The 23,084-nt window shown below is 52.7% G+C and overlaps 8 protein-coding genes across 8 annotated transcripts; all 8 read right to left on the bottom strand.

The window, feature by feature from the left end:
• Positions 1-8,475: 8,475 nt before the first annotated feature.
• LOC132903681 (histone H2B) lies at positions 8,476-9,188 on the bottom strand. The gene has a single exon (XM_060952500.1). It carries the CDS (start codon positions 9,127-9,129, stop codon positions 8,755-8,757), a length of 375 nt encoding a protein of 124 aa, XP_060808483.1. The 5' UTR covers positions 9,130-9,188; the 3' UTR covers positions 8,476-8,754.
• Positions 9,189-9,666: 478 nt separating this feature from the next.
• LOC132903685 (histone H2A) lies at positions 9,667-10,433 on the bottom strand. Its single transcript, XM_060952504.1, has one exon. The coding sequence runs from the start codon at positions 10,361-10,363 to the stop codon at positions 9,989-9,991; it is 375 nt and encodes a 124-aa protein (XP_060808487.1). The 5' UTR covers positions 10,364-10,433; the 3' UTR covers positions 9,667-9,988.
• Positions 10,434-11,005: 572 nt separating this feature from the next.
• LOC132903680 (histone H1B-like) lies at positions 11,006-11,919 on the bottom strand. Its single transcript, XM_060952499.1, has one exon. The coding sequence runs from the start codon at positions 11,868-11,870 to the stop codon at positions 11,115-11,117; it is 756 nt and encodes a 251-aa protein (XP_060808482.1). The 5' UTR covers positions 11,871-11,919; the 3' UTR covers positions 11,006-11,114.
• Positions 11,920-15,782: 3,863 nt separating this feature from the next.
• On the bottom strand, positions 15,783-16,193 carry LOC132903543 (histone H3). The gene has a single exon (XM_060952109.1). The coding sequence runs from the start codon at positions 16,191-16,193 to the stop codon at positions 15,783-15,785; it is 411 nt and encodes a 136-aa protein (XP_060808092.1).
• Positions 16,194-16,655: 462 nt separating this feature from the next.
• On the bottom strand, positions 16,656-17,365 carry LOC132903682 (histone H2B). Its single transcript, XM_060952501.1, has one exon. The coding sequence runs from the start codon at positions 17,304-17,306 to the stop codon at positions 16,932-16,934; it is 375 nt and encodes a 124-aa protein (XP_060808484.1). The 5' UTR covers positions 17,307-17,365; the 3' UTR covers positions 16,656-16,931.
• Positions 17,366-17,843: 478 nt separating this feature from the next.
• On the bottom strand, positions 17,844-18,610 carry LOC132903684 (histone H2A). The gene has a single exon (XM_060952503.1). It carries the CDS (start codon positions 18,538-18,540, stop codon positions 18,166-18,168), a length of 375 nt encoding a protein of 124 aa, XP_060808486.1. The 5' UTR covers positions 18,541-18,610; the 3' UTR covers positions 17,844-18,165.
• A 179-nt stretch (positions 18,611-18,789) lies between these two features.
• LOC132903678 (histone H1B-like) lies at positions 18,790-20,096 on the bottom strand. Its single transcript, XM_060952497.1, has one exon. The coding sequence runs from the start codon at positions 20,045-20,047 to the stop codon at positions 19,292-19,294; it is 756 nt and encodes a 251-aa protein (XP_060808480.1). The 5' UTR covers positions 20,048-20,096; the 3' UTR covers positions 18,790-19,291.
• A 2,125-nt stretch (positions 20,097-22,221) lies between these two features.
• Positions 22,222-22,826, bottom strand: LOC132903686 (histone H3). The gene has a single exon (XM_060952505.1). The coding sequence runs from the start codon at positions 22,818-22,820 to the stop codon at positions 22,410-22,412; it is 411 nt and encodes a 136-aa protein (XP_060808488.1). The 5' UTR covers positions 22,821-22,826; the 3' UTR covers positions 22,222-22,409.
• Positions 22,827-23,084: the final 258 nt, after the last annotated feature.

Genomic DNA, 23,084 nt, shown 5'->3' with positions numbered 1-23,084 from the left:
GTAACGAGTACCTACCTACCTACCTACCTAACTAGTGCATTATGTGCGTCGTAATATCGTCTACATACTACCTACTAATTGATGTGCGGTGTGTGCAGTGGCAGTGGCAGTTGCAATATTTTTATTAGGTCAGTCAGTCAGTCAGTGTATAGAGTGTCGTCGGCGGCGGGAGATGGATGGATGGATGGATGGATGGATCCAGATTACTGAGGAGACAATATCATAATATTAAGTAACGTGAGGAGGTGGCCAGTGTCGGGTGTGAAGTCAAATTTAACAAAGTTTTTACGTCTTGGAAGTGACTGGACGTGCGAAAATTGTGTTTGTTTTGTTGAAAAAAAAAAAGATAAAGAGAGAAGAGTCAAGTGTGAGTGTGTGTGTGTGTGTGTGTGTGTGTGTGTGTGTGTGTGTGTGTGTGTGTGTGTGTGTGTGTGTGTGTGTGTGTGTGTGCTGCATGCATGCATGCATGCATAATGAACGGTCGACACGATAAGTGACATCAGAAACGGTTTTAACAACAACAAATTCAACGATACTTTTGCGGCCCTGAAAAGGGCCTTTTTGTTTAATTGTTTGTTTCGTTTGTTTACTCGCTTGCAGAGATCGAGCGAGCGAGAAACACGAGACACGCACACGGCACACCTTAACCGCCGAAACCGTACAACGTACGTCCCTGGCGCTTCAGAGCGTAGACCACGTCCATGGCGGTGACGGTCTTCCTCTTGGCGTGCTCGGTGTAAGTGACAGCGTCGCGGATGACGTTCTCGAGGAACACCTTGAGAACACCGCGGGTCTCTTCGTATATCAGACCGGAGATACGCTTGACGCCGCCTCTGCGAGCCAAACGACGGATGGCCGGTTTGGTGATACCCTGGATGTTATCACGGAGCACCTTCCTGTGGCGTTTAGCTCCTCCCTTTCCAAGACCTTTGCCTCCTTTACCGCGACCGGTCATCTTGTTGTAGATTGATTCGATGAGATTGTTAAACACAAAGACGCGCACGCGCAAACACGACTTGTCGACGAATGGTAAATTTTCGTCGTCGTGGGTCTTCCTGCATTTCCGCCGTAGGCGGAAATGTGGGGTAGCTGTTCAGGGATTGTGGCCCTCTTCAGCGGATATCTACGCTGCCTGCAACGGCAGGCAGGTCACGAGCGTGGCCGTGGCGGCCACTAATGAGGTCTTCCTCTTCCTGCGGGGTCAACGGGCGCCGCGGGTGCGGCGCCTGCAGTGGTGTTCGCTGTGAAGATGGCTTCTCTCGGCGATGGCCAGTGTCTTCGGTCCGGCGGGCGAGCGTGGAGAGGCGCGATACCCACAAGGTGCGGGTGCGCCGACCTGTCCGCCCTGCCGAACATGTCGCCGGCCAGACGCGAGATGAACGCGTCCAGGCCCTCCCATTTGAGGTCCCGCTGGATCGTCGCGTTCCTCACGTACCGTGGGGCCCTGACGATGTCGCGGAGACATTGGTTCTCTTGCGCACGGAGACGTTGCCTGTTTGTCTCCGCGACATAGGCGTACCACGCCTGGGCTGCGTACGTGAGGCGGGATCTGACGTAGGTCTTGTAGATCCCGAGCTTCGTCTTCAGCGGGAGGCTGGAGGAGAGGACTGGACGCAGTCTTCCCCTGGCCATCTTCACAGTTTGCACCACTGAATCGACGTGGGTCTTCAGGCGAAGTCCACGGTCGATCTTGACCCCGAGGTAGGTGACGTGTGGCTGCCACGCCACGTCCTTCCCGAAGAGCTTCAGCGGCGGCGGTGGGGCGGCGTTCCCGGAGATAATGGCCTGCGTTTTCGCCACGTTCACCGACAGTCTCCACTTCTGGAGCCAATCTGGCAGGGCGTCGAGTGCCTTTTGGAGCTTCTTGGCGGCGTGCCTCGCGTTTATGGATTTCGCGAAGTACGCCGCGTCGTCGGCGTATAGAGCCAGCTTGGCTCCATCGGCGACCGGGATGTCGTCGGTGTACGCAGCGTAGCAGGCCGGGCTCAGGCAGCTGCCCTGAGGAACGCCAGCCCGGACGGGTTTCTCCGAAGAAACGGCGTCTTCGACCGCCACCCTGATCTTCCGCTCGTTCAGGAAGGAGGCCACAATCCTTGTCAGTCTTCTGGGAAGTTGGCTCTTCGACAGTTTGTATAGCAACCCCTCGTGCCATACTCTGTCGAAGGCCTTCTCGTTGTCGAGGAGCACGACAGCCACGGTCTCCTTGCGATTGGCAGCAGCTGAGATCTCGCCAAGAAGCCTGGCGATCTGGAGCGTCGTGGAGTGTTCGGGCCGGAACCCGAACTGCTCGGCGCGCGGCGTGATGTGCGGCAGTATGAGGCCGAGCAGCAGTTTTTCGAACACCTTCGAGAGGGCGCTGAGAAGCGTAATGGGCCGGTAGCTCTCAGGCTTGCGGAGGTCCTTCCCCGGCTTGGGCAAGAGGATCACCCTTCCGGTTTTCCAAATGTTCGGGTAGTGGCCCGAGCGCAGAATGCCATTGAAGAGGCGCGTCACCGCCGTGATGAATCCCGGCGGTAGGTGGCGAAGCGCCTCATTCGTGACGTTGTCTGCGCCCGGGGCTTTCCTGGGCTTCAGCTTCAGGATGGTCCTCTTGACCTGGCCGGGAGTGAAGAATACCGCATCCTCAAGCTCCGGCACTGGCTCCGCAAGGTACTCCCGAAGGTGCTCGACGACGCTGTCGTGGTGGGCCTGGTCCACGATCGGGTTCGGCGTGAACTGACGCTCCAGATGCTCGGCGAAGATCTCAGCTCTGTCTTCGGCCTTGAACCGTGGGAGGCCATCGGCTGCCAGCAGCGGCCGGACGGGTTGTGGCACGCCCGACAACTGCCGGCAGAGGCGGTGAACGGAGGGGATATCACCGCCTACCGATAAGAGGTGGTTCTCCCACGATCTGGCTGCGTGCTCCTCTAGTTTGTCCTTGATTGTCTCCACCAGCTTGTTCAGGTCGGCTTTGAGTGTTGGGCAGCGAGTACTCATCCACAGCCTCCGCATTCTTCGCTTCCGCTCCAGCAGCGCGGTGAGGTGCGCCGGGAGCGGCTCGGATTTGGCGGTGGCCGGCACGGGGGTCCGTGCGGCGTCGAGCGCGTGCTGGATGCTGCGGGTGATGGCACTCGCCGCAAGCTCGACCTCTTCGCTGGTGGAGACCCGCTTGAAGGCGACACTGGCCTTGTCGCCCACAATCTTGTCCACGAAGTGGTCCCATTTTATTTTGGATGTTCTCCTCGGCAGCGTGACCCTCGCCGGAAGGTCCCGGAGGATGAGAAGAACCGGCCGGTGGTCTGACGGCAGGTCCGGGTAGACGTGCAGTGTTGGCAGCGCTGTCAGCCCTCTGTGGGCCACGATGTCGATGGTGTCGGAGCCTCCCAACGTGTCGGTGTGGGTGGGTTCGTCCGGCCCCAACAGCTCGAAGTCGTGGTCCACAGCGGCCTGATGAAGGATTCTTCCGCTTCGGTTGATCCTCGTGGAGTTCCAGGCTGTGTGCTTGGCGTTAAAGTCGCCAGCCACAAGCGTTGGCGTGGTAGTGTTCAGTAGGGACCAGAGCTCGTTGGTGTCGAGCTTGGCCCCTGGCGGTATGTATGCGGCAAACAGCCGCAGCTCGCGGCCGGCGACGCTGATGAGCACGCCGAGGGCGTACATTGTCTGGAACTCCACGTGGGGGATGGGCTGATGAATAATGTTGCGCTTCACCAACACTGCAAGTCCCCGGTAGGCATATCCACTGACCGGGCTCTTCTCATCCTTCCGGTATGTAATGTAATTGGGGATGCCAAACTTTTGGTCATCCCGCAGGTGGGTCTCGCTGACGAGGAGAACATCGATGTGCTGCTCCCGGAGGAAGTTGGCCAGCAAGTATTTCTTCCTCCGGAGCGATTCTGCGTTCCAGTACACGATCCTCAGAGGCGTACCATCCATAATTAAAGGTTAGGGGTGGGTACGCCTCTGAGGGGGGCCGCAGGGACGAGGGCGGCCAGTAGTGCCTGCATCTGCTGCACCGACTGCACCAGTGCATAGAAGTGCTCCGGCGGGATCGGCGCAGCCGAGGCAGGCGCGGGAACGGTTTGAGGTGCCGGGGGAGGCGGCACGGTTGCAGCCGCTTCTTCCTCCGCCACGGGGGCAGAGCTCACGGCGGCGGCATTCTTCTTCTTCTTCTTCTTCCTTTTCTTTTTCGGGAGCTCTGCTCCCCTGGCGGTCGGTGGGTTGGCGGGGGCCATCAGTGAGGCCTCCGCTGCTTCGGACGTGGTGTTTTGAGGCGTGGGGGCGGTTCCGCTGCGAGCGACCGGGCCAGCCCGTCTGTTTCTGGCCTCGCGCCGCAGCACCGGGCACGAAGAGTGATTCGCCGGGTGCGGTCCACCGCAATTGGCGCAGGTGGCGGGCTGGTCCAATGGCCGCTCGCAGTCCGTGGCCTTGTGGGGCCCTCCACAGCGCACGCAGACGGTTGCTCGGTGGCAGTTGACCGATGAGTGTCGGAACAACTGACATCTGTGGCACTGGGCGGGTCCCTGCTTCCCCCTCCACGCCTCCACCTTCAGGGTCGGCCAGTGAAGGAGCTCCTTAACCGTGAATACCTCCTGGCAGTTCTGTGTTCTGGCCAGGAGGGCGAAGAAGACACATCCGGGGCGATCTCCCCTGCCCCGGATGGCTTTGATGGCTTCCACGGTGAAACCCTTCTCCTCCAGGTCTTCTTTTAGCGCGGCCTCCTCCGTGTCGGGCGGCAGCCCGCGGATGGCCACCTTCAAGGGACGGTCCGACGGCAACGAATATGAGTGCCATTGGACATCCAGAGTGTTGATATACCTCTGGACTGTCCTATATTCGTTGCCGTCCTTTGGCGTAAAGTGCACGCCTCTTCCGCGTGCGACGGCGGCCGGCGAGCGTCCCAGCAGTCGGCTAATTTCCCTGAAATGGACCACCCAGTTGGGCAGGTGGTCCACACAGATCCTTGGGTAGCGCGGCTCCCGGGGCGCTTGTGCCGTCGGCGGGGCGGCTGAGGCGGCAGCGGCGGCGGCGGCGGCGGCGGCGGCGGTGGCGGTGGCTGCGAGGGCTGCGGTTCCAGAGGAGGCCACAGCTGTGGTCGAACTGGAGGCGGCAGGTGTTGAAGTGGTGGGCGGGGCGCGAGGCACTGCTCCCCGTTGTGCCCCCTTCCGTTGTGGCAAGGGGGCTCCGGCGCTAGCCGCTACCCGGGCGAATGATACCGCGGGAGCGGCCAGCGAGGGCGGCGCGCGTTGGGCGGATGCTTGGGCGGGCGCTTGGGCGGGCGCCTGTGCGGACGTCTGGGCGGGCGGGCGGGCGGCCGCTAGGGCGGGCGCCTGGCTGGGCGGGTGGGCGGCCGCTAGGGCGGGCGCCTGGTTGGGCGGGCGGGCGGCCGCTAGGGCGGGCGCCTGCTTGGGCGGGCGGGCGGCCGCTAGGGCGGGCGCTTGCTTGGGCGGGCGGGCGGCTGCCAGGGCGGGCGCTTGATTGGGCGGGCGGGCAGGTTCTTGGGCGGGCGGGCGGTCCACTGCATGGGCGGCCGCTTGGTTGAGCGGGCGGGCAGGTTCCTGGGCGGGCGGGCGGTCAGCTGCATGGGCGGCCGCTTGAGTGTGCGGATGTGTGGACGTCTGGGCAGGCGCAAGGGCGGAAGTCTGGGCGGACGCCTGGGCGGGCGCTCGGCTGGATGCCGCCCCCGCCGGTGCGCGGCGCGGGTCCCGGGATTGCCACCTCGGGATCGCGGACTTCCCGGCCGGCGGAGGCTTCATAGCGGCGGCGTCAGCGGCGGCGGCGGCGGCGGCGGCGGCGGCGGCCTCCGAGCCGCGGACCGACGCCATCGTCGCGGCGCGTTTTAATGGTCGGTCACGGGCGCCGGCTCCTGTCAGGTCCGTTGTCGACCCGGATGAAGAGGGTTCGGCTGTCGAACAGGACTCCTCCTCGCCCTCCCGCATGTCGAGGGCCCGGGGCTTCTTCGGCGTTTCAGGAGCGTCGCCCGTGGGGCTCCTTGCCCGCTTCAGGAGGGAGGAAATCACCTGCCTCCTTGGAGTTTCCATGTCGACCGGGGGGAGGGTGATCATCCCCCGTCTTGCGATATCTAAGGCCGCGAGATCATCCACCGATGGGGCGACCCCCCGCACCTCGTTTTCCTTCAGGCGGAGGTAGATCGCCATCCATTGCGCCATCCCCGGCGACAGCCAGTCGCCGTGCACTAAGCGGACGAGTACCTCCGCGTCCCTTCTCATCCATCCTTTAGGGGACAGATTCGCAAGGGGCGCGGGTAGGGATGCGGCGGCGAGGGCGGCGGTGGCGGCAGCGGCGGATTTGACTGCCGCGGAGACGGCTGCAGAGGCAGGAGCGGCGGCGGCTGGGGTGGCGGAGGTGGCGACGGCGGCGGCGGCGGTGGCGGTGGCGGCGTGGGTGGCGGCGGCGGCGGCGGCAAAGTAGGTGACGGCGTCAGCGGCATTTGCCACAAAAGTGCGGCTTTCAGTGACGGCGGCGGCGACGGCGGCAGTTGCATCAAGTGTCGCTGCGGTCGTCGTCGTCGCGGCGCTGGCTTGCGTTGCGGCGGCGGCGGTTACAATTGCAGTGTCAGCAGCGGCGCGGGCGGCGGCGGCGGGCGCAGGAAAGACGCCCGTCGGCGTAGCATACGCCGCTGGTGGCGTATGCAAGGCGATGTCGGGGGAGGGGTGCGGGGGACCCGCACCTACCCCTTCCCGGGGGGGGGGCTCCATTTCGGAGCCCGGACGACGCGCAGGAGTGGAGTCGCTCCCGAGCAGCCGAGGGAACAACGGGGCCGACTACCCAACCCCTTTTCACCGGTGAGACCCGCTGGTGGGAGGCCGGCTACTAGGGGGATGCGAGCAAATCAGTCCCGAAGTCCTGGCAGGGGTTTCCGCCGGGAGCTATCCTCTCCTACGCAAATATTGTTTGCGGGGTGTTGGGGGGGCGTGGCTACGTCTTCCCCAATCGCGGAAACAGAATCGGCTCGTACTCGTAGAAATTTCCTCGAAGCGACTGGCGAATCCCTAAATTTTCGGGTTTGATTTTCTACTTTTATATACACTAGCAACGCGAAGGAGGGGGTAGGGGTGGGGAGGCGAGGGGGGCCTCTCAACGGCCAACCAATAGAAGAACGAGCGCGCGTTAATAAAAAAAAAAAAAAAAAAAAAATAATAATAATATACGAGAATATTAAATAAAAAGAAAAACAAAAAAAAAAAAAAATAATAATAATAAATAAATACGTACACGCACATTATTATTATTCCATACTAGCTTTCATTCGCAGTCGCAACAGTAGGTTAGGTATTATAAAGATTTTGTATGTTTTTATTTGTTTTTTTTTTTTTTTTTTTACATACATAACAATATGTTGCTGCGTGTATGTGGTGGTAAGGAAGTAGTTACATGATAATAATATATGTTCATTAATTACGCAGGTAGGTGGTGGTGGGAACTAACTCATCGTACCAAGAAACATGTATCAGTTTGAATCGTGTGTGGCCCTGAAAAGGGCCGTTTGTAAATGCGAGCGGCGACGTTCCATTTCTAGTGTCACGTTGCGATCATGATCATGTAATGGTCATGAACATGACGAGATCGGACACACAACAACGGGAATCACCACCAGACTCCTCTACACGCTTAAGCGCGTTCTCCTCTGATCCTGCGCGCCAACTGGATGTCCTTGGGCATGATGGTGACGCGTTTCGCGTGAATGGCGCACAGGTTGGTGTCCTCGAAGAGGCCCACCAGATACGCCTCGCTCGCTTCCTGGAGAGCCATCACTGCCGAACTCTGGAATCTGAGATCGGTCTTGAAGTCCTGAGCGATTTCACGTACGAGACGCTGGAACGGCAACTTGCGGATCAGAAGCTCAGTACTCTTCTGGTAACGACGGATCTCACGGAGTGCAACTGTTCCGGGCCTGTAGCGATGCGGCTTCTTGACACCGCCGGTTGCGGGCGCGCTCTTACGAGCCGCCTTAGTGGCGAGCTGTTTACGCGGAGCTTTACCTCCGGTCGATTTACGGGCCGTCTGCTTAGTACGAGCCATCCTTGTTCGTAGAAAGTATCAACGGAAGAACGATTACAAAACACACCAAGTACGTACACACGACCGCACGCGGGTACCGACCGAACTGAAGTGATCCGAATTAACAGATTCTAGCGCGTTTTATACGAACACGTAGCATCGACTGGTAGTATACTACCGAATGGTACTATGGTAAGGGTAATATGGTGAACCCCCCCCCCCTCTCCTCCCCCCCCCCCCCCCCCCTCTCCTGTCTCCCTCTCTCTCAGTCGTGCGTGTGTAGTATTTTACGAAATAATTATGTAGTATTATTTAGAATAATAATATTTTCCTTTGCGGGGTGGACACAGCGAACAATTGTAATATTTACGTATATATATTTTTATCAACAACAAACATTTGTTGTTCGATATCATGATATCATGCGTGTTTACTTTATTATTATTATTATTACTCCGAATTATAAGTCTGAGGTTGGTACGACGTATTAAGTCGAGAAGAAACATTCAGTAAATTATGACAAATGTTGTGGCCCTGAAAAGGGCCTTTTGGATGTAGGTATATTATACACGCGTGTGCGTGCGTATATGCTGTGCTGCCATTCTGCATCCATTCGATATTTCGCCCGTCCGATCCCATCCACTACCTGACCCAACCGTGAAGGGGTAGGTGATGTGTAGGAGCAAACAAAACAAAACACTTCGACGGACACACGTTAGCAAACACACACACACACACACACTATATATAAATCATCTACTTGGAGCTGGTGTACTTGGTGACCGCCTTGGTGCCTTCACTGACGGCGTGCTTGGCGAGCTCACCGGGCAGGAGAAGCCTCACGGAAGTCTGCACCTCCCTCGATGTGATCGTTGACCTCTTGTTGTAGTGGGCCAGGCGGGAAGCCTCGGCGGCGATTCGCTCGAAGATGTCGTTCACGAACGAGTTCATGATGGACATCGCCTTGCTGGATATACCGGTGTCCGGGTGCACCTGCTTCAGCACTTTGTAAATGTAGATGGCGTAGCTCTCCTTCCTCTTGTGCTTCTTCTTCTTTTTGTCAGTCTTGGAGATGTTCTTCTGGGCTTTGCCAGATTTCTTGGCGGCCTTGCCACTGGTCTTGGGCGGCATTTTTCTTTGTTATAAAATGCGTGCGTAACGTCACTAGCGCGAGATCTAGAAACCGAGATGTCTCGTGTGGTGCCCGAATTTTTGATAAATTTTGACTATATGTCCGTCGTCTGCAGTCAAACAGTGTAATGGTCACAGCGTATATCGGCCAATAGGAAAGTCGGCGTAGTCGCGTCGGGCACGCCTCGAATCATTCCCCTCCCCCCTCTCCCTTCCCCTCCCCTCCGCCAATAGTGCAAAGAAAGTGAGATAAAGATAGGTAAAAAAAAAAAAAAAAAAAAAGGGGGTAGGTAAAAAAAAAAAAAAATAGGTAGGTAGGTAGGTGATACCTAGTTTAGGTTATCCCTTGTTACGTTAGGTTAGGTTAGGTTTGCATAATATGTAATAGGTAGGTAGCGAACTAGGTAGAGGTAGATAAGACTTGACAAAGTATTTTTGACAGGCAGACTCGTGTAAAGCCCGTTTATTTATTCTTGCTGAGCCAGCAACTGAGTAAGTAAGTGAATCGTACGTTGTGTTTTAGAATGATTAGCTTTGTTGACTTTGGTTTATCAAAAGTGAAACTGTTTTTAACGCATAAGAATCATATTGTGGCCCTGAAAAGGGCCTTTTTGTCTTTTTATTCCGAGTTAGCAAGTCGACGCACCCGGCGACCACGTAAGAGTCCATCCATCCATCCATATCGGGCCTCAGATTGTTGTTGAGCAAGTACGTATATGTGTGTGTATGTACACGCACTACAATTATGGAGTCGCACCTTAGGTGAACGACAACATAGGTGTGTGTGTACAATACAAAATACATACAATAAAAACAACAACAAAATAGAGGAACGAACGAACGAACGAAAGTGGACGACTTACGCCTTCTTCTCGGTCTTCTTGGGCAAAAGCACCGCCTGGATGTTGGGCAGTACACCGCCCTGAGCGATGGTCACACCGGAGAGCAGTTTGTTCAATTCTTCGTCATTGCGGATGGCCAATTGAAGATGTCTAGGTATGATCCTGGTCTTCTTGTTGTCTCTGGCGGCGTTGCCGGCCAACTCGAGCACTTCGGCGGCCAGGTATTCCATCACGGCGGCGAGGTAAACCGGAGCGCCGGCACCGACGCGTTCGGCGTAGTTGCCCTTGCGTAGCAGCCTGTGAATACGGCCCACGGGAAACTGGAGACCGGCACGATTGGAACGCGACTTTGCCTTCCCCTTCACTTTTCCACCTTTACCGCGTCCAGACATTTTTCGAAGATTGAATTGGTACAGTTAGTAAACAAACAAACAAACGTTGTTGTGACAACGGACGACGACGTTAAAATGAGCGTACGCGGACGGGGTATGCTTTTATTATATACACCCGTGCGTTGATCTTTATCGTACAATGAACGAAGTTACCAACATCGAGTGGTGGGGATGTGAACGAACGAACTAACGGACAATGTCTACCTATTTTTATTTACATATTTACTTTTTTTTTTTCTTTCCTTACTCACTATTACGTTACGTTATATTATACATATCATGAGCTAGCTAGCTAATAACACAGTCAGGTAATGAAATATATATCTGAATGTTCATGCGTTTGTATATTTTTATTTATTTTTTTTATTTAACACTCTCTCTCTTCTTCTTCATCAATACTTACGTAAGAAGCGATACTTACACTCCTGTCTCACAAGGTAGGTCGACGACACAACACACACAGACATGTGTTATTATTGTTGTTGTACAAAGAAACATACACATTGAACCATATGTTAGCCCTGAAAAGGGCTTTTTGTTCGGCGCTAAAGGGCACCATGGGCGCGGCACGGCACGCGCACACAACGGTGCACGCTTTTTCCCACCCACCCCGATCTCTTCTTCTTCGACGACGTCCGTCTTCGTGGTAGTTGTTGTTGTTTCTGCAAGCAAGCAAGCAACTAGCAGTAAACAAACGGCGGAGAGATAAAGAGAGCGGCGGTATGTACCAGGTACATACACAGGTAGGGATTTACTTCTTTGACGCGGCCGCTTTCTTTGCTGCGGGCTTCTTGGGTGTTGTGGCGGCCTTCTTCGGCTTGGGCGCTTTCGGTTTCTTCGTAGGGGGTTTGGCAGTTTTCTTCGCCTTCGGCGCGGCAGCGGCCTTGGCCCTCGCGGGCGCGGCCGTCGCGGCCTTCTTGGCCGCCGCTGGCTTCTTCTTGGCCGCGGCCGCAGCCTTCTTGTCCTTAGCGGTGGCGGCGGACGAGGCCGCCTTGCCGCCGGCAGCCTTCGACGGCGACGAAGACGCACCGCCGCCGGCGGAGGCGGCCTTCTTCGCCTTGGAGGCGGACGCGGACGCGGCGGATCCCTTCTTCGATTTGGCGCCGGCCGCGGACGCGGACCTCTTGGTGCCCGCCGCACCGCCGGCCGGTTTCTTGGACGATGACGATTTGGATTCCAATTTGAACGATCCCGACGCACCTTTGCCCTTGGTCTGGATCAGTGCTCCGGATTCGACGGCGCTCTTCAAATATTTCCTTATGAACGGTGCCAATTTCTCGGCGTCGACTTTGTATTGGGCCGCTATGTATTTCTTAATGGCCTGCAGGGACGATCCGCTCCTCTCCTTCAACTCCTTGATGGCGCTGTTGACCATCTCCGATGTCTTCGGGTGGGTCGGTTTGGCTTTCGCCTTCTTGACACCGCCCGCCGCGGCAGACGCCTTAGGCTGCTTCTTCGCCGGCGTAGCCGGTGCCGGTGCCTCGGAAGCTACAGCTGTGTCTGCCATATTGTTAATATTTATTTATTTCACTTAACACACACGCGCAAACAAACAAACACGGGAATTGTTAAATGAACAGTGTTGTTAAAGTCGACTCGACGGGCGCGTGCGAACATTTCGTTCGCATCGAGTAATACCGTAACGAGAACCGGTGTGCCGCGAAACGTTTTCTCATACGAGAGCTTCCAACTTTTCACTAACTAAGTTCGGAAAATATTAATTTTCCATAATAATAATGCGCTATGAAGGCACATTGAACACGTATAATGTATATTATTGAGTTTATCCACGTGCACGTGTGATTTTAATCACACCGATGAATAGTGATCCCGAGTTATAGACGTTTATTTTCACAGTAATATATCGGACCAGAGCTCGGGTCATGTTCAAAAGTTGTTTTTCATTATAAAACCTAATAATGTACGCAATTAGTGTCCCCAGATAAAAAGCTAAGATATCATTGTTCACCCTTGTTAATATTTCATATGTATAAATATTATATTTGACAATTTTGAAGCTTGTCAAGTCCACGTTGGTAAAACACGCAAAGTGCGAGCTCTCGGAGAGCGAGCGTCTAGTCTCTTTCTCGATGTAAAAGCATGTAATTATTATTATATTTGTGTAATTATTATATGATAATAAATAAATAATAGTCGGGCAGTCGGGCGAGAGAAAAGAATGCGGGGATGCGGAGTGTTTTTTTTTTTTGTTTTTGTTGTTGTAACGAGTACCTACCTACCTACCTACCTAACTAGTGCATTATGTGCGTCGTAATATCGTCTACATACTACCTACTAATTGATGTGCGGTGTGTGCAGTGGCAGTGGCAGTTGCAATATTTTTATTAGGTCAGTCAGTCAGTCAGTGTATAGAGTGTCGTCGGCGGCGGGAGATGGATGGATGGATGGATGGATGGATCCAGATTACTGAGGAGACAATATCATAATATTAAGTAACGTGAGGAGGTGGCCAGTGTCGGGTGTGAAGTCAAATTTAACAAAGTTTTTACGTCTTGGAAGTGACTGGACGTGCGAAAATTGTGTTTGTTTTGTTGAAAAAAAAAAAGATAAAGAGAGAAGAGTCAAGTGTGAGTGTGTGTGTGTGTGTGTGTGTGTGTGTGTGTGTGTGTGTGTGTGTGTGTGTGTGTGTGTGTGTGTGTGTGTGTGTGCTGCATGCATGCATGCATGCATAATGAACGGTCGACACGATAAGTGACATCAGAAACGGTTTTAACAACAACAAATTCAACGATACTTTTGCGGCCCTGAAAAGGGCCTTTTTGTTTAATTGTTTGTTTCGTTTGTTTACTCGCTTGCAGAGATCGAGCGAGCGAGAAACACGAGACACGCACACGGCACACCTTAACCGCCGAAACCGTACAACGTACGTCCCTGGCGCTTCAGAGCGTAGACCACGTCCATGGCGGTGACGGTCTTCCTCTTGGCGTGCTCGGTGTAAGTGACAGCGTCGCGGATGACGTTCTCGAGGAACACCTTGAGAACACCGCGGGTCTCTTCGTATATCAGACCGGAGATACGCTTGACGCCGCCTCTGCGAGCCAAACGACGGATGGCCGGTTTGGTGATACCCTGGATGTTATCACGGAGCACCTTCCTGTGGCGTTTAGCTCCTCCCTTTCCAAGACCTTTGCCTCCTTTACCGCGACCGGTCATCTTGTTGTAGATTGATTCGATGAGATTGTTAAACACAAAGACGCGCACGCGCAAACACGACTTGTCGACGAATGGTAAATTTTCGGTCTCGATCGTGTAGTCTTCCCAAACTCCTTGTGTAGGAATTGGAGCGAATGGTCAGGGTCTTTTTACCCTCTTCATTGGCTTCTTCGCTGCCTACGGCTGTAGGCAGGTCAATGGAGCGGCCGTGGCGGCCTGGATCCTCTTCTTCTTCTGTCTTCTGGGAGTTCCCATCGGCGGCGGCGTCATCACTGGGCGACGACGTCTGCCGCAAGGCAGCGAGGTGAGGGCTTCACGCGACGGTCCGGAGGGCGGGCATGGAGTGGCGCGATGCCGCGCAGGTGTTCATGTGCTGATGCGTCCGCCCTCTCGAACATCTTCGTGGCCAGCCTGGCCACAAAGTCGTCAAGGCCCTCCCACTTCAGGTCCCTGAGGATCGTCGAGTTCCTCACGTACCGCGGGGCACCGACGACTGCTCTGAGACTGAGGTTCTCTTGCGCTCTGAGTTTTCTTCTGTTGGTCTCAGAGCAGTAGGCGTACCACGCCGGGGCCGCGTACGTGAGGCGGGATCTGATGTAAGCTCGGTAGACCCCGAGCTTCGTCCTCAGGGGGAGGCTGGAGGAGAGGACTCCGTAGAGCTTCCCTCTCGCTGCCTTGGTGTTCGCGACGACGTCTCCCACGTGCTTCTTGAACGTGAGACGCCGGTCAATGGTAACTCCCAGGTATTTAACGTGTGGCCGCCACGGCACCGGTTCGCCGAGCAGTCGCAGTGGAGGCGGGTGGGGTCTTGTCCCCGTCAGGATTGCTTGGGTCTTGCCGACGTTCACCGAGAGCCTCCATTTGGAGAGCCAGCCCGGCAGAGCCTCAAGTGTGGGCTGCAGCCTCTTGGCGGCGTACAGCGGGCGCATGGACGACGCGTAGTACGCCGCATCGTCAGCGTACAGCGCTAGCTCCACCTGGCCGACGGCAGGGATGTCGTCGGTGAACGCGGCGTAGCAGGCCGGGGACAGACAGCTTCCTTGTGGAACCCCCGCGCGCACAGGGCGCACGGAGGAGACGGCGTCTTCTACTGCGACATGGACTCGGCGATCCGTGAGGAAGGAGGCCAAGACCCTGACCATTCTTGGTGGCATTTGGGCCTCCGACAGCTTGTACAGCAGCCCCTCGTGCCATACCCTGTCGAAGGCCATTTCCATATCCAGGAATACGGCAGCCACGTATTCCTTTTTATTGTGGCTCTCGGACATCTTGTGGAGCAGTCTTGCGACCTGGAGCGTCGTGGAATGTTCGGGCCGAAACCCGAATTGTTCCTGTCGTGGCTCGACGTAAGGGAGCAGTCGCCGGAGGAACAGGCGCTCGAAGAGCTGCGAGAACTTGCTCAGCAGCGCGATCGGCCGGAATCCGTTGGGTCTTCGGTGATCTTTTCCCGGCTTGGGCAGCATAATCGTTTTGGCGTTCTTCCATGTAGAAGGAAAGTGACCCGAGCGCAGTATGCCATTGAAGAGGCGCGTGGTCGCCGCGATAGCTCGCGGCGGGAGATGGCGCAGCGCCTCATTGGTGATTTGGTCTGCGCCCGGGGCTTTCCTTGGCTTCAGTTTCGGCAGCTAAATTTTCGGGTTTGATTTTCTACTTTTATATACACTAGCAACGCGAAGGAGGGGGTAGGGGTGGGGAGGCGAGGGGGGCCTCTCAACGGCCAACCAATAGAAGAACGAGCGCGCGTTAATAAAAAAAAAAAAAAAAAAAAAAATAATAATAATATACGAGAATATTAAATAAAAAGAAAAACAAAAAAAAAAAAAAATAATAATAATAAATAAATACGTACACGCACATTATTATTATTCCATACTAGCTTTCATTCGCAGTCGCAACAGTAGGTTAGGTATTATAAAGATTTTGTATGTTTTTATTTGTTTTTTTTTTTTTTTTTTTACATACATAACAATATGTTGCTGCGTGTATGTGGTGGTAAGGAAGTAGTTACATGATAATAATATATGTTCATTAATTACGCAGGTAGGTGGTGGTGGGAACTAACTCATCGTACCAAGAAACATGTATCAGTTTGAATCGTGTGTGGCCCTGAAAAGGGCCGTTTGTAAATGCGAGCGGCGACGTTCCATTTCTAGTGTCACGTTGCGATCATGATCATGTAATGGTCATGAACATGACGAGATCGGACACACAACAACGGGAATCACCACCAGACTCCTCTACACGCTTAAGCGCGTTCTCCTCTGATCCTGCGCGCCAACTGGATGTCCTTGGGCATGATGGTGACGCGTTTCGCGTGAATGGCGCACAGGTTGGTGTCCTCGAAGAGGCCCACCAGATACGCCTCGCTCGCTTCCTGGAGAGCCATCACTGCCGAACTCTGGAATCTGAGATCGGTCTTGAAGTCCTGAGCGATTTCACGTACGAGACGCTGGAACGGCAACTTGCGGATCAGAAGCTCAGTACTCTTCTGGTAACGACGGATCTCACGGAGTGCAACTGTTCCGGGCCTGTAGCGATGCGGCTTCTTGACACCGCCGGTTGCGGGCGCGCTCTTACGAGCCGCCTTAGTGGCGAGCTGTTTACGCGGAGCTTTACCTCCGGTCGATTTACGGGCCGTCTGCTTAGTACGAGCCATCCTTGTTCGTAGAAAGTATCAACGGAAGAACGATTACAAAACACACCAAGTACGTACACACGACCGCACGCGGGTACCGACCGAACTGAAGTGATCCGAATTAACAGATTCTAGCGCGTTTTATACGAACACGTAGCATCGACTGGTAGTATACTACCGAATGGTACTATGGTAAGGGTAATATGGTGAACCCCCCCCCCCTCTCCTCCCCCCCCCCCCCCCCCCCCCTCTCCTGTCTCCCTCTCTCTCAGTCGTGCGTGTGTAGTATTTTACGAAATAATTATGTAGTATTATTTAGAATAATAATATTTTCCTTTGCGGGGTGGACACAGCGAACAATTGTAATATTTACGTATATATATTTTTATCAACAACAAACATTTGTTGTTCGATATCATGATATCATGCGTGTTTACTTTATTATTATTATTATTACTCCGAATTATAAGTCTGAGGTTGGTACGACGTATTAAGTCGAGAAGAAACATTCAGTAAATTATGACAAATGTTGTGGCCCTGAAAAGGGCCTTTTGGATGTAGGTATATTATACACGCGTGTGCGTGCGTATATGCTGTGCTGCCATTCTGCATCCATTCGATATTTCGCCCGTCCGATCCCATCCACTACCTGACCCAACCGTGAAGGGGTAGGTGATGTGTAGGAGCAAACAAAACAAAACACTTCGACGGACACACGTTAGCAAACACACACACACACACACACTATATATAAATCATCTACTTGGAGCTGGTGTACTTGGTGACCGCCTTGGTGCCTTCACTGACGGCGTGCTTGGCGAGCTCACCGGGCAGGAGAAGCCTCACGGAAGTCTGCACCTCCCTCGATGTGATCGTTGACCTCTTGTTGTAGTGGGCCAGGCGGGAAGCCTCGGCGGCGATTCGCTCGAAGATGTCGTTCACGAACGAGTTCATGATGGACATCGCCTTGCTGGATATACCGGTGTCCGGGTGCACCTGCTTCAGCACTTTGTAAATGTAGATGGCGTAGCTCTCCTTCCTCTTGTGCTTCTTCTTCTTTTTGTCAGTCTTGGAGATGTTCTTCTGGGCTTTGCCAGATTTCTTGGCGGCCTTGCCACTGGTCTTGGGCGGCATTTTTCTTTGTTATAAAATGCGTGCGTAACGTCACTAGCGCGAGATCTAGAAACCGAGATGTCTCGTGTGGTGCCCGAATTTTTGATAAATTTTGACTATATGTCCGTCGTCTGCAGTCAAACAGTGTAATGGTCACAGCGTATATCGGCCAATAGGAAAGTCGGCGTAGTCGCGTCGGGCACGCCTCGAATCATTCCCCTCCCCCCTCTCCCTTCCCCTCCCCTCCGCCAATAGTGCAAAGAAAGTGAGATAAAGATAGGTAAAAAAAAAAAAAAAAAAAAAGGGGGTAGGTAAAAAAAAAAAAAAATAGGTAGGTAGGTAGGTGATACCTAGTTTAGGTTATCCCTTGTTACGTTAGGTTAGGTTAGGTTTGCATAATATGTAATAGGTAGGTAGCGAACTAGGTAGAGGTAGATAAGACTTGACAAAGTATTTTTGACAGGCAGACTCGTGTAAAGCCCGTTTATTTATTCTTGCTGAGCCAGCAACTGAGTAAGTAAGTGAATCGTACGTTGTGTTTTAGAATGATTAGCTTTGTTGACTTTGGTTTATCAAAAGTGAAACTGTTTTTAACGCATAAGAATCATATTGTGGCCCTGAAAAGGGCCTTTTTGTCTTTTTATTCCGAGTTAGCAAGTCGACGCACCCGGCGACCACGTAAGAGTCCATCCATCCATCCATATCGGGCCTCAGATTGTTGTTGAGCAAGTACGTATATGTGTGTGTATGTACACGCACTACAATTATGGAGTCGCACCTTAGGTGAACGACAACATAGGTGTGTGTGTACAATACAAAATACATACAATAAAAACAACAACAAAATAGAGGAACGAACGAACGAACGAAAGTGGACGACTTACGCCTTCTTCTCGGTCTTCTTGGGCAAAAGCACCGCCTGGATGTTGGGCAGTACACCGCCCTGAGCGATGGTCACACCGGAGAGCAGTTTGTTCAATTCTTCGTCATTGCGGATGGCCAATTGAAGATGTCTAGGTATGATCCTGGTCTTCTTGTTGTCTCTGGCGGCGTTGCCGGCCAACTCGAGCACTTCGGCGGCCAGGTATTCCATCACGGCGGCGAGGTAAACCGGAGCGCCGGCACCGACGCGTTCGGCGTAGTTGCCCTTGCGTAGCAGCCTGTGAATACGGCCCACGGGAAACTGGAGACCGGCACGATTGGAACGCGACTTTGCCTTCCCCTTCACTTTTCCACCTTTACCGCGTCCAGACATTTTTCGAAGATTGAATTGGTACAGTTAGTAAACAAACAAACAAACGTTGTTGTGACAACGGACGACGACGTTAAAATGAGCGTACGCGGACGGGGTATGCTTTTATTATATACACCCGTGCGTTGATCTTTATCGTACAATGAACGAAGTTACCAACATCGAGTGGTGGGGATGTGAACGAACGAACTAACGGACAATGTCTACCTATTTTTATTTACATATTTACTTTTTTTTTTTCTTTCCTTACTCACTATTACGTTACGTTATATTATACATATCATGAGCTAGCTAGCTAATAACACAGTCAGGTAATGAAATATATATCTGAATGTTCATGCGTTTGTATATTTTTATTTATTTTTTTTATTTAACACTCTCTCTCTTCTTCTTCATCAATACTTACGTAAGAAGCGATACTTACACTCCTGTCTCACAAGGTAGGTCGACGACACAACACACACAGACATGTGTTATTATTGTTGTTGTACAAAGAAACATACACATTGAACCATATGTTAGCCCTGAAAAGGGCTTTTTGTTCGGCGCTAAAGGGCACCATGGGCGCGGCACGGCACGCGCACACAACGGTGCACGCTTTTTCCCACCCACCCCGATCTCTTCTTCTTCGACGACGTCCGTCTTCGTGGTAGTTGTTGTTGTTTCTGCAAGCAAGCAAGCAACTAGCAGTAAACAAACGGCGGAGAGATAAAGAGAGCGGCGGTATGTACCAGGTACATACACAGGTAGGGATTTACTTCTTTGACGCGGCCGCTTTCTTTGCTGCGGGCTTCTTGGGTGTTGTGGCGGCCTTCTTCGGCTTGGGCGCTTTCGGTTTCTTCGTAGGGGGTTTGGCAGTTTTCTTCGCCTTCGGCGCGGCAGCGGCCTTGGCCCTCGCGGGCGCGGCCGTCGCGGCCTTCTTGGCCGCCGCTGGCTTCTTCTTGGCCGCGGCCGCAGCCTTCTTGTCCTTAGCGGTGGCGGCGGACGAGGCCGCCTTGCCGCCGGCAGCCTTCGACGGCGACGAAGACGCACCGCCGCCGGCGGAGGCGGCCTTCTTCGCCTTGGAGGCGGACGCGGACGCGGCGGATCCCTTCTTCGATTTGGCGCCGGCCGCGGACGCGGACCTCTTGGTGCCCGCCGCACCGCCGGCCGGTTTCTTGGACGATGACGATTTGGATTCCAATTTGAACGATCCCGACGCACCTTTGCCCTTGGTCTGGATCAGTGCTCCGGATTCGACGGCGCTCTTCAAATATTTCCTTATGAACGGTGCCAATTTCTCGGCGTCGACTTTGTATTGGGCCGCTATGTATTTCTTAATGGCCTGCAGGGACGATCCGCTCCTCTCCTTCAACTCCTTGATGGCGCTGTTGACCATCTCCGATGTCTTCGGGTGGGTCGGTTTGGCTTTCGCCTTCTTGACACCGCCCGCCGCGGCAGACGCCTTAGGCTGCTTCTTCGCCGGCGTAGCCGGTGCCGGTGCCTCGGAAGCTACAGCTGTGTCTGCCATATTGTTAATATTTATTTATTTCACTTAACACACACGCGCAAACAAACAAACACGGGAATTGTTAAATGAACAGTGTTGTTAAAGTCGACTCGACGGGCGCGTGCGAACATTTCGTTCGCATCGAGTAATACCGTAACGAGAACCGGTGTGCCGCGAAACGTTTTCTCATACGAGAGCTTCCAACTTTTCACTAACTAAGTTCGGAAAATATTAATTTTCCATAATAATAATGCGCTATGAAGGCACATTGAACACGTATAATGTATATTATTGAGTTTATCCACGTGCACGTGTGATTTTAATCACACCGATGAATAGTGATCCCGAGTTATAGACGTTTATTTTCACAGTAATATATCGGACCAGAGCTCGGGTCATGTTCAAAAGTTGTTTTTCATTATAAAACCTAATAATGTACGCAATTAGTGTCCCCAGATAAAAAGCTAAGATATCATTGTTCACCCTTGTTAATATTTCATATGTATAAATATTATATTTGACAATTTTGAAGCTTGTCAAGTCCACGTTGGTAAAACACGCAAAGTGCGAGCTCTCGGAGAGCGAGCGTCTAGTCTCTTTCTCGATGTAAAAGCATGTAATTATTATTATATTTGTGTAATTATTATATGATAATAAATAAATAATAGTCGGGCAGTCGGGCGAGAGAAAAGAATGCGGGGATGCGGAGTGTTTTTTTTTTTTGTTTTTGTTGTTGTAACGAGTACCTACCTACCTACCTACCTAACTAGTGCATTATGTGCGTCGTAATATCGTCTACATACTACCTACTAATTGATGTGCGGTGTGTGCAGTGGCAGTGGCAGTTGCAATATTTTTATTAGGTCAGTCAGTCAGTCAGTGTATAGAGTGTCGTCGGCGGCGGGAGATGGATGGATGGATGGATGGATGGATCCAGATTACTGAGGAGACAATATCATAATATTAAGTAACGTGAGGAGGTGGCCAGTGTCGGGTGTGAAGTCAAATTTAACAAAGTTTTTACGTCTTGGAAGTGACTGGACGTGCGAAAATTGTGTTTGTTTTGTTGAAAAAAAAAAAGATAAAGAGAGAAGAGTCAAGTGTGAGTGTGTGTGTGTGTGTGTGTGTGTGTGTGTGTGTGTGTGTGTGTGTGTGTGTGTGTGTGTGTGTGTGTGTGTGTGTGCTGCATGCATGCATGCATGCATAATGAACGGTCGACACGATAAGTGACATCAGAAACGGTTTTAACAACAACAAATTCAACGATACTTTTGCGGCCCTGAAAAGGGCCTTTTTGTTTAATTGTTTGTTTCGTTTGTTTACTCGCTTGCAGAGATCGAGCGAGCGAGAAACACGAGACACGCACACGGCACACCTTAACCGCCGAAACCGTACAACGTACGTCCCTGGCGCTTCAGAGCGTAGACCACGTCCATGGCGGTGACGGTCTTCCTCTTGGCGTGCTCGGTGTAAGTGACAGCGTCGCGGATGACGTTCTCGAGGAACACCTTGAGAACACCGCGGGTCTCTTCGTATATCAGACCGGAGATACGCTTGACGCCGCCTCTGCGAGCCAAACGACGGATGGCCGGTTTGGTGATACCCTGGATGTTATCACGGAGCACCTTCCTGTGGCGTTTAGCTCCTCCCTTTCCAAGACCTTTGCCTCCTTTACCGCGACCGGTCATCTTGTTGTAGATTGATTCGATGAGATTGTTAAACACAAAGACGCGCACGCGCAAACACGACTTGTCGACGAATGGTAAATTTTCGGGTTTGATTTTCTACTTTTATATACACTAGCAACGCGAAGGAGGGGGTAGGGGTGGGGAGGCGAGGGGGGCCTCTCAACGGCCAACCAATAGAAGAACGAGCGCGCGTTAATAAAAAAAAAAAAAAAAAAATAATAATAATATACGAGAATATTAAATAAAAAGAAAAACAAAAAAAAAAAAAATAATAATAATAATAATAAATAAATACGTACACGCACATTATTATTATTCCATACTAGCTTTCATTCGCAGTCGCAACAGTAGGTTAGGATAACGATAAAGATTTTGTATGTTTTTATTTGTTTTTTTTTTTTTTTTTACATACATAACAATATGTCGCTGCGTGTATGTGGTGGTAAGGAAGTAGTTACATGATAATAATATATGTTCATTAATTACGCAGGTAGGTGGTGGTGGGAACTAACTCATCGTACCAAGAAACATGTATCAGTTTGAATCGTGTGTGGCCCTGAAAAGGGCCGTTTGTAAATGCGAGCGGCGACGTTCCAGTTCTAGTGTCACGTTGCGATCATGATCATGTAATGGTCATGAACATGACGAGATCGGACACACAACAACGGGAATCACCACCAGACTCCTCTACACGCTTAAGCGCGTTCTCCTCTGATCCTGCGCGCCAACTGGATGTCCTTGGGCATGATGGTGACGCGTTTCGCGTGAATGGCGCACAGGTTGGTGTCCTCGAAGAGGCCCACCAGATACGCCTCGCTCGCTTCCTGGAGAGCCATCACTGCCGAACTCTGGAATCTGAGATCGGTCTTGAAGTCCTGAGCGATTTCACGTACGAGACGCTGGAACGGCAACTTGCGGATCAGAAGCTCGGTACTCTTCTGGTAACGACGGATCTCACGGAGTGCAACTGTTCCGGGCCTGTAGCGATGCGGCTTCTTGACACCGCCGGTTGCGGGCGCGCTCTTACGAGCCGCCTTTGTGGCGAGCTGTTTACGCGGAGCTTTACCTCCGGTCGATTTACGGGCCGTCTGCTTAGTACGAGCCATCCTTGTTCGTAGAAAGTATCAACGGAAGAACGATTACAAAACACACCAAGTACGTACACACGACCGCACGCGGGTACCGACCGAACTGAAGTGATCCGAATTAACAGATTCTAGCGCGTTTTATACGAACACGTAGCATCGACTGGTAGTATACTACCGAATGGTACTATGGTAAGGGTAATATGGTGAACCCCCCCCCCCTCTCCTCCCCCCCCCCCCCCCCCCCCTCTCCTGTCTCCCTCTCTCTCAGTCGTGCGTGTGTAG

This window comes from Amyelois transitella, chromosome 28 (genome assembly GCF_032362555.1).
Source record: "Amyelois transitella isolate CPQ chromosome 28, ilAmyTran1.1, whole genome shotgun sequence".
NCBI classification, from domain to species: domain Eukaryota; kingdom Metazoa; phylum Arthropoda; class Insecta; order Lepidoptera; family Pyralidae; genus Amyelois; species Amyelois transitella.
This window is presented reverse-complemented; position numbering and strand designations above follow the sequence as displayed.